Below are 10,487 nucleotides of genomic sequence, written 5' to 3' on the forward strand. Positions count from 1 at the left end.
TTTTTTTTTTTAATTTGAACGGCCAAGTTTAGGATTGTCTAGGTATAATCGTATTGGGTTGTCGTGTTAAATTGTATATTTAAACATGACACATATATTACACATATAGCTATTCATGTTAAACTCAACCTTAAAGTGGGCGGATTAAATATTGTGTACTTGGAACACAAATTGTTTAGTTCGTTTAATATTAACAATTTAGACGAGCTAGTAATTTATAATTGGTTGTAATCAAGTTGTAAGTGTTTTAAACATGAGTTAAAAGAGTCATAACATGTTGACAAATTGACATGTATAATTAAACAAGTTAAATACGTCAACAAGAACATCAACTATAAAAGCAAGAGGGTTGGTTATACATGTCAACACAAACGCAACACATGTTTTCATTAACGCGTTATATTTGAAAACTCAATCATAAATATTTTAGGATTGTGTTCCAGTTTGTATAAGAGATTGCCATCTTTAACCAAGTGTTAGATGTGTTTTATCAACTTAAAAAATATAGTATTCATAGACCTAAATTGTACTTAAATATTAAGGAAAAATTATTTGGTCTAGTATTGGTTGTTGCAAGGTTAAAATTAATATATAGATTTATGGGGTTGGCGGATAATAAAGAGACATAACAACCAATGCAATTGGACCCATACCATCATTATATTGTTTCCCTAGGTATGATAAAGAATAAATATAATAGAAAATTGATGCACAGAATTTTAAAAATAGACCATGAAAAGTATAAAATGATCAATTAAATTTTTGTTATAAAATCCTTGGATATTTGTATAAAGAAATAGATATGATTATATAATTATATTTAGATTAGGTCACATTAAGAGAAAATAGTTTAAACTAAAGAAATATAGAGAAAAATAGAAGAAGCAAGTTATCGAAAAATTGTACATTTGTAACCTTAACGGTAGTGGATCAAGAACAAAATTTCATGTGATTATATACATATAACATATATGTGATTCAACAAAAAACCTATGTGTTATCTTATTAGACAAAAGATGCCCTACATCTTTACTCGTAAACATGTATAAACGAAAAATAAAAATCATAAAATGATAAAGTATCATTGAATATGTTCTTGTAAATAGACATGTAAGACAATAAAACTGACAGATACGTTTATAAAAAAATTGGTCCAAGGCCATCCTATCTTGAACACCCTTTGTCCAAAACGATATGGGCTACTCGTCTATGGAACCTCTAGAGATGAAGAACGTTGTGACCAGAATTCCAAGCTCGCAACCATAAATAAACAAATGAAACAAGAAACCGGTTGGTAATTTTGTATGAATTATATTTGACCTGTTGGTAATTTGGTATGATTAAAAGTTAAAAGAAGCTTAAAGTCGATAAGGATATCACATGCCAAAATAATGTTACTCATTAGTATCCATCTAATCATACCTGCCATGTTTGTTAATCATATTTTCATGTAAGGTAAATTACACCATCAATTGTGTCGAAGCACGAAATGAATCTTACCTGATCCATGATGATGTTTCCACGGATTTTCGAGATGAACGAACCACGTCTTGATCTTCTTCTTCTGCGGCAGCGCCGGTGACCTGCAATGTTGAGACCTGCAATGGTTTCGGGGGTGTGGAGGCGACTGCTAAGATATCCTGAGGATTTCTTGTTTACAGACACAAAAAGGTGGTGGTGGCTCTTATTGAGCATCCCCCATGATAAGGAGGTGGAGACCTCCTTATATAGAGTCTCATGGCCACCATCATGGTACCCTAATGGGCCTAGCCCAGTTAGGGTTACCTCCACAAAACCCCCCCTACAAGCCCCCCCAAGTCCAGTGTTGCTCCTGGGCGCGCAAGCGTCTAGGTGGAGCGCTGGACTTTATAAGGTGTGAGACGGTTTTTTCCCTTTTCTTTGGCCTTGTCTTTATTGTCTGAGTTTTGGGAGGTTTTCCCCATGATGGTGACAAGCTGTAAAAATAATGAAGCCTGCGCGTGAGGCGGCTTACAAGCTATAATAATAGAGCCTGCGCGAGAGGCGACTTGCGAGCTATGAGAATAATAATGCCTGCGCGCGAGAGGCGACTTACGAGCTAAGAATAATAAAGCCTGTGCGCGAGAGGCGTCTTACGAGCTGAGAATGATATAGCCTGCGCGTGAGGCGCCTTACGAGCTATGAGAATAGTAAAGCCTGCGCGCGAGAGGCGTCTTATGAGCTTTGAGAATAATAATTAAGCTGGCGCGCGGGGCGACTTACGAGCTGAGAATAAAAAAGCCTGCGCGCGAGGGGCGTCTTACGAGCTGTAGCATAATAAAGCCTGCGCGTGAGGCGTCTTACGAGCTAAGAATAATAAAGCCTGCGCGCGAGAGGCGTCTTATGAGCTTTGAGAATAATAATTAAGCTGGCGCGCGGGGCGACTTACGAGCTGAGAATAAAAAAGCCTGCGCGCGAGGGGCGTCTTACGAGTTGTAGCATAATAAAGCCTGCGCGTGAGGCGTCTTACGAGCTAAGAATAATAAAGCCTGCGCGCGAGAGGCGTCTTATGAGCTTAGAATGATATAGCCTGCGCGTGAGGCGCCTTACGAGCTATGAGAATAGTAAAGCCTGCGCGCGAGAGGCGTCTTATGAGCTTTGAGAATAATAATTAAGCTGGCGCGCGGGGCGACTTACGAGCTGAGAATAAAAAAGCCTGCGCGCGAGGGGCGTCTTACGAGCTGTAGCATAATAAAGCCTGCGCGTGAGGCGTCTTACGAGCTAAGAATAATAAAGCCTGCGCGCGAGAGGCGTCTTATGAGCTTTGAGAATAATAATTAAGCTGGCGCGCGGGGCGACTTACGAGCTGAGAATAAAAAAGCCTGCGCGTGAGGCGACTTACGGGCTGTAAGAATAATAACATCTTGCGCGAGAGGTGTCTTATGAGCTGTGAATAATAAAGCTTGCGCGTGAGGCGACTTACGGGCTGTAAGAATAATAACAGCTTGCGCGCGAGGCGTCTTATGAGCTGTGAATAATAAAGCCTGCGCGTGAGGCGACTTACGGGCTGTAAGAATAATAAAGCCTGCGCGTGAGGCGACTTACGGGTTGTAAGAATAATAACAGCTTGCGCGCAAGGCGTCTTATGAGCTGTGAATAATAAAGCCTGCGCGTGAGGCGACTTACGGGCTGTAAGAATAATAACAGCTTGCGCGCGAGGCGTCTTATGAGCTGTGAATAATAAAGCCTGCGAGTGAGGCGACTTACGGGCTGTAAGAATAATAACAGCTTGCGCGCGAGGCGTCTTATGAGCTGTGAATAATAATGAAGCTTGCGCGTGAGGCGGCTTACGAGCTACTTTATGTCACGCGCCACGTGCAGATGTTGCATGCGCGTGCGCGTAGACTTTGGTTTTGTGTTATGCGCCACGCGCAGATGTTGCGTGCGCGTGCGTGTAGACTGTGACATGTGTGAGCATGTGATGCGTAAGCATGTGATGCGTAAGCATGTGTAATATGCGTGAGCATATGTGATGCGTGAGCATATGGTATGAGGATTCCCAACCCCTAAGTTTGGCGCGTAGCCATATGGGATATTATGAGGATTCCCAACCTTGAAGTTTGGCGCGTAGCCATATGGGATATTATGAGGATTCCCATCCTTGGCGCGTAGCCATATGGGATATTATGAGGATTCCCAACCTTGGCGCGTAGCCATATGGGATATTATGAGGATTCCCAACCTTGAAGTTTGGCGCGTAGCCATATGGGATATTAGGAGGATTCCCAACCTTGGCGCGTAGCCATATGGGATATTAGGAGGATTCCCAACCTTGCAGTTTGGCGCGTAGCCATATGGGATATTAGGAGGATTCCCAACCTTGAAGTTTGGCGCGTAGCCATATGGGATATTAGGAGGATTCCCAACCTTGGCGCGTAGCCATATGGGATATTATGAGGATTCCCAACCTTGAAGTTTGGCACGTAGCCATATGGGATATTAGGAGGATTCCCAACCTTGAAGTTTGGCGCGTAGCCTGATGCGCGCATGCACGGCGATAGAGTGGTGACTCGCGAGTGCGCGTGCGCGGAGGTCTCTTGCGCAAAACCCAGATGGTGGTTTCCGCGGCGGCACATGCACGGCTGCGGAGTGAGAACCCACGGGCGTGCGTACATGGCGGCGGAAGTCTGGTAATTTCTGGATCTGCAATTTAAGAGTCAGATCTGCAACTTTAGACCTAAAATCCAGGTCTGTAATCTAGACCTAGATCTGTAAATCAGATCTGGACAGATCTGAAGCCCGGAGCAGATTTAAAACCATCACAGATTCGGAGATCTGATCATTCGAATCACGGATTTTCCTTCTTGCCCAGATCTGGAAGCCTCTTTTTAGATCTATGGATCTTTTTGAGCTTTAATAGAACAAGCTTTGAAGCCTTTTTCTGTAAACTTCTAGATCTGTGTTTTTCTTGTGAGAGATCTGACAGCCGAGATGAAGATCGAAGGGCAGTTCGTTGCCGTCCCACGGATGGCGCCAATGTCGAAGCACGAAATGAATCTTACCTGATCCATGACGATGTTTCCACGGATTTTCGAGATGAACGAACCACGTCTTGATCTTCTTCTTCTGCGGCAGCGCCGGTGACCTGCAATGTTGAGACCTGCAATGGTTTCGGGGGTGTGGAGGCGACTGCTAAGATATCCTGAGGATTTCTTGTTTACAGACACAAAAAGGTGGTGGTGGCTCTTATTGAGCATCCCCCATGATGACCTCCTTATATAGAGTCTCATGGCCACCATCATGGTACCCTAATGGGCCTAGCCCAGTTAGGGTTACCTCCACAAAACCCCCCCTACAAATTGCAAGACTGGAAATACACAAAAGCTTTAACAAATTATTACTCTCGGCTTTGACGAAATTATTTACGGTAAATGGTAAGTCGGAAAATTAAGCTTAGAGTCGGAAACTATAGGTGATCTTCATAAGAAAAAAAAACATTCATATTACTCTTGCCCGACTTTAAGTTATATCAATTACGTATTTTTTTTTAATATATGGGTTGTGTTTATGTGTACAGGTTTGGCTTGAAATCTTTGGCGCGTATAATAATATGAGCCAGGTTAAGGTTGCACATTTTAACTCGTAAACCTGACACGATTGAAACAATGAGACTAATTATTTCATTAATTTAAAACTTAATGAATCTTTCTATTGGATTCTTATCTTCACTGTGGTCACCTTTTCATTTTAGCATAGTATTAAAAAAAACTCTATTTTTCTTATTTTAAATTTATATATGTTACTATTTTTTCTATCAACGAACAACTAAAAAATCCAGGTTATTTGGGGTAACATAATGGCAAAAAGTCTTATTCGCCCGTGATCGTAGACAACATTAGGTAACCCAAGTCCACAATCTCTTGTTTCTGGGAAAACATGTTGCCTTAATGCCTAGATCGGTAATACATGGTTGAGATCGGATTCGAACTTGAAACTCTACGATCTCCGGTCCAAATCTTCACTTCCCCTCCGATGTTAGTTAAACTAAAGATCATTTGTTTACAACTCAATCTCAAACATACAAAGTTGGATAATCTAGAACACAAATGTATTGTATTATTTATATAACAGAATGTGATTCACTCATTCACATCAATTTTACACTTTAAAATGAGATCTCAACCTTGACACTCATATAATAATATCACAATTAACCCTAAAACATACACAATTGTAATTGTTAAAAACCAATCCAACACTCAAGCTATAAAATACATAGGATTTGAAAGCTTGAATGATCTTATAGATACATATGAGCCTATTAAATCACTCCACTGATCACCCGAGTTTCCGATAATCCGAAATCCCTCTTCTACAATCTCTTTTCTTTTGTCTGATTTAAACACCAATGCGGTCTTTCCATCATCTTCGTCACCTCTATAAAAAATTTGTATATTAGTTCCTATAACGAAAAAATAAATAAATGTATTGTTTTAAACGCTTACCTCAAAATAAGTCGATCCCAACTCTCGAATCCCTCCTTTGTCAAATTGTTTATGGTGATAGTCCTCTTGTTCTCGGCTCGACCGGTTAGCAAAAACATCTTAAACCCTAACTTCTTAACCTCTTTGTAAAGCTTCAAACTAGGTTTTATTGCTTGTGCCATTCCTTCAAGGACCCAATTGTCAAATTGAATATGATCAAATATTTCTGACCTGAAATAGAACATTAAAGAAACAATATAACTCAAACACAGCCTATATATCCATTCATGAAAAATTCAAATAAAATATAACTCTAAACTGTACACACTTAAAATTACGTAACCCGAACATTAGTGGCGGAGCCAGGAACCTTTTGCTATGCGTTAGGGATTTTTTGGTGCTCGATATTTTTCCGGTGTCCAAAAGTTTTTGGGCCCAAATAGATCGGGTCAGGTCGCTCATTCAGTAAGATAAATAAAATGCAATACCATTATTATAACAAAAGTACATCGTTAACATTTAATAAAAATACATAGTCATTAAATAAAAAAGAAAGAGTCGGCCGACCGTTGTTTGGTTGGAGTCCGACAGGTGAGGGTTGAGGCCGTGAGGCGTTTGTTGAAGCCTTTAGGCGAACCGGCAAAGGCAATGAGATGAGGCAAGGGTCGTACTCTTCTGTTCGATAGATACATAAACCGATCCGTTGTTTTTGTATTTTTTTAAAAACTTAGTCATGTATTATCTTTAAGAACCTTAATTGGGTTGGGCTATTGACTCGTTCTATGAATAAGTTTGGGCTTTTTTTATAATCTATATACGTGTTATTGGCACGTTTATAATGATAGCAATTTTTATAGTTTTTTTAAAAGTTTTTTATATTTTATAAAAGAAACATTTATTACTATAATTTTTTTTTAACTAAATTTATAACAATCAATGGGTTCAAAATATATTTTTGAAAAGATACCAGGTTCACTCGTCAAAAAAAGAGCAGGTTCGCTTGTTAATTTGATACTATAAGTTATATATAAAACCGAAAAAGACCGGGTTCGGCCGAACCCGGTTGACTATATGGCTCCGCCACTACCGAACATAGCCCGTTCACCTATTTATCCAAACGAGTCAAATGGGTTGACAAATAATAACCAAATTAGAAAAATGTAAACAACTAAACAATGGGTTGAATGGGTTACAAAACATGCTACGGGTCAACTTGTTTAATTATACTAGTTAAACATGTTGACCCGAGCATGACCTATTTATTAAACGAGTTAATTAAAACAGAAATCATACCCGTAGCCATGCTGCGAATAATAATCCAAATTCGAAAGCAAAGTTTCATCAACATCAAATACCCAAGCATCCATTCCATCACCTTTCAACTCAACACTCTTCGCAAACTCCTCCGCTTCATTCGACACGATTTCAAGATCATTCTCATAATTTTGACCCGACATATACTCCTTTACGTAATCAACACAATCCAATGGAACCGTTTTCCATGGACTTAACTTGTTAGCCTCAACCACAACTCTCCAACTCGAACACCTTAGCCGAACTTCGTCTATCGAACCATCGCTTCGTGGTTCCAAGTTTTCGGGAAGCTCGATCATCAACAGCCTTTCGCCGAAAGCTAGTGGGATTATTATGCATAATAATATAAATGTTTTGAAGAAATCCATTTGAATGAAACAAAATTCTTAGTGAATTAGAAGTTTGAAATTAATGACGAAACAAAAGTTATTAATAGTTTATATAATCAGGAGATTAATTGCTTGTTAAGCAAGGAAATAGACGATCACATGAAAATGCTACCCAATAATATCCATTTAGACACGTACTTATGTTATTAAAATATTTGCACGCGTATTTGACTTAAAGTCCCCTAATTTAAATTGTAACTTATATTATATGACAAGTTATTCTATAAAGGGAAAAAGTTGAGAATGATGAGAATTTGTAGTCATACAAAAAAACCTTAATAAAAATAAATAAAAAAGCATAACTAAAAATTCAATAAAAAACGAAAAAGGTATAACACAAAAATGTTTACACTGGCTTTCTCATTCTCATAAAAAAAACAAAACAGTAAGTGAAAAATGTTGTCGTATCTTTTTGTTTATCATTGTGTTTTGTGTTTATTTTCGTCATGATTGTGTCTTTTTCCTTGACATTATGTCTTTTTTCTTTATATTGTGTTATATAACTCAACACTGTGCTATATTTTGTTCGGCATTATGTTATATTTTGCGATCTGTTGTGTCTTTTTTTAGTTATAATTGTGTCTTTCGTTCATTTTCGTCATTGTGTCTTTGATCTCGGCATTGTGTCTTTTCGTCAATTTTTTTTTGAACGGGAATGATGGCGGAAACATTTTAGCTTTTTAAAAGTTTTTTGTTTTTTTATTTATATTTTGAGTTATGATTTTTTTTTATTACTGTTTTCTAATTTATTTTTAAGAGGTTTTTTTTGTCATAAATTCTTCTCACACTTCTCATTTTTGTCTCCCTTTGTATTTTAACTTTACCCTTATATGAAATCTTTGTTTTTTTAAAAAAAAGTTTTGAGACCAACAAATTCTTTGTTTTTTTAAGTTTTGAGACCAACGAGCAAGAAAACAGAATCATTATACGAGAGGGTGTTGGGATTGAATTTGGAAATAATTTATTAATATATTAGTTTTTTCAAGAAGCCAACAAATTAAAAAAAGTGTTCAGCGTTGATAAAAGTGTTTTTTATTTAGTCTTTTTGAAAATGGTTAGAAAGTTGTTTTTCAAAAGTCATAAATATCTTGATTTTTAAATAACTTTCGACTTTTAAATATAAAATTATCAATCTACCCTAACCGTTTACCTCCTCACAATGTTTACGTTGTTCACAATATCCCCACTTGGGCTTGTTTTCTTCCACACCGGCGGCCCACTACATGCGATCTTCTCCTCCGACACCGGTAACTCCTCTGATCTCTGGTCCAGATTCGGGCAACGATAGCAACTTTGAGTAAAAGTAGTAGCTTGTTTTATACATACAAGAATGTCCGTTTTTTGATCATTTTACGTGAATAAGCTAGGCTAATAGTTTTTAAAAAATAACTTATTAACTTATTGGTTTTTCCACAAGAATAGCTAATCCAAAAATATTTTTAAAACTCATATTGGAAAAGTCATAAGTCAATAAGTACTTTTGGAGTTAAATAACGGGTTGTTTGGTTTCCTCTTAATGATTCCATTAATAACCTACAGCTGAATCAATAATGTGTTTGGTTCATAAAAATGACCTCTCTGAATCGGTTAGTAAACCTCTTACCCATTAATCTTCAAAATGGCGTTGAATGGAAATTTTACTCCTTTGTCGCTATTGGCTCGTAAGTTATGGTCTCAAAATACAATAGTGTAGGGGCAAGGTTGGACGATGCAGAATTGGCTTGTAAGTTATTTGACGTGGTCCCGAAAAGGTTTATCAATATGGTAGCATCGATTAAACAAAGTGTAAATGTTGAAACGATGTCATTTGAATAAGCGATAATGCATTTGAAGGCTTATGAAGATAGACTCGGGTTATGCATTTTAATTGGAGTTTATTAGATAAACAATCCCCCCCCCCCCCCGAAGTTGCACAAAAAACCTGAACATGAAACTCGACTCGGGAAAAACGAGAACCGGGTTTTTACTACCCAAGCCCGTATCTGAAGCCAAACCTGATTTATACCGGTGATACCTAAAAACCAAAACTGGTTTCATATCTAGAACCGGGTTTTTCAAATACCCAATCTATACACAAGATTACTCAAAAAATACCTTAAAAATACTATAAAAAAAGTGCAACCTTTTAAAAACCCTAAACCAAAAAAACCCAAAAATATGGTTTTTTTCAAATACCAGAAAATAGGGATAAACATTTTGTCTCAAATACCCGTACCGATTTAGCCTATTCGATACGGGTATTGGTACTCAATTTTGTTGAATATTGGTACAAGTACAATTGGGTACAGGTACGGGTACGGTACAGTGCATTTGGTATTTTGTACCTTTTTGGAGTATATAAGAGTTTAATTGGGATTCTTCATATTTAATATATAAAATAAATTCTCGAACCATTTTATTGAACAAAAACCAAACGTTTCTTCAAAATTAAATAATATAACATCCAAGACTCGAACCAACAAACAAATCACTTAAACTCGGCGACCATTAGGGTTTTTCAATACTATATTATTATTAAATCGACGGCCAATTTGGCACCTGTACTAATTTGGTACCCTTCACGTATCTGTCAAGTATCGATACCCGAACTAATTCAGGTTGTTTGTTACTCGTACCCGTACCGGTACCGGTTTCAAGATCGTTGAAGATTTGAAAAGAAAAACAAAATGGTACAAAAACGGGTATTGTACCGAAATACCCGTACCATACCGAAAAATCTGGTACGAGTATTGGTACGTGTTTTTATTGATTTTTGGTACGAGTACAATCGGGTACGGATACAAGTATTGTCCCAAGTTCATCCCTACCTGAAAATAGCGTATTCAAATATCTTATCTGCACT

At 37.7% G+C, this 10,487-nt stretch overlaps 1 protein-coding gene across 1 annotated transcript; it reads right to left on the minus strand.

Annotated features, from left to right (window-relative positions):
• Window positions 1-5,691: 5,691 nt before the first annotated feature.
• Window positions 5,692-7,638, minus strand: LOC143626769 (acid phosphatase 1-like). Its single transcript, XM_077096749.1, has 3 exons — window positions 7,236-7,638; window positions 5,964-6,173; window positions 5,692-5,895 (listed from the first exon to the last, which is right to left on the minus strand). Exons 1-3 carry the CDS (start codon window positions 7,622-7,624, stop codon window positions 5,718-5,720), a joined length of 777 nt encoding a protein of 258 aa, XP_076952864.1. The 5' UTR covers window positions 7,625-7,638; the 3' UTR covers window positions 5,692-5,717.
• Between the last annotated feature and the right edge of the window lie 2,849 nt (window positions 7,639-10,487).

The sequence above is a fragment of the Bidens hawaiensis genome, unplaced genomic scaffold, assembly GCF_021521415.1.
Source record: "Bidens hawaiensis isolate Kalapana, Puna unplaced genomic scaffold, B.hawaiensis_p1.1 tig00000458_1, whole genome shotgun sequence".
NCBI classification, from domain to species: Eukaryota; Viridiplantae; Streptophyta; class Magnoliopsida; order Asterales; family Asteraceae; genus Bidens; species Bidens hawaiensis.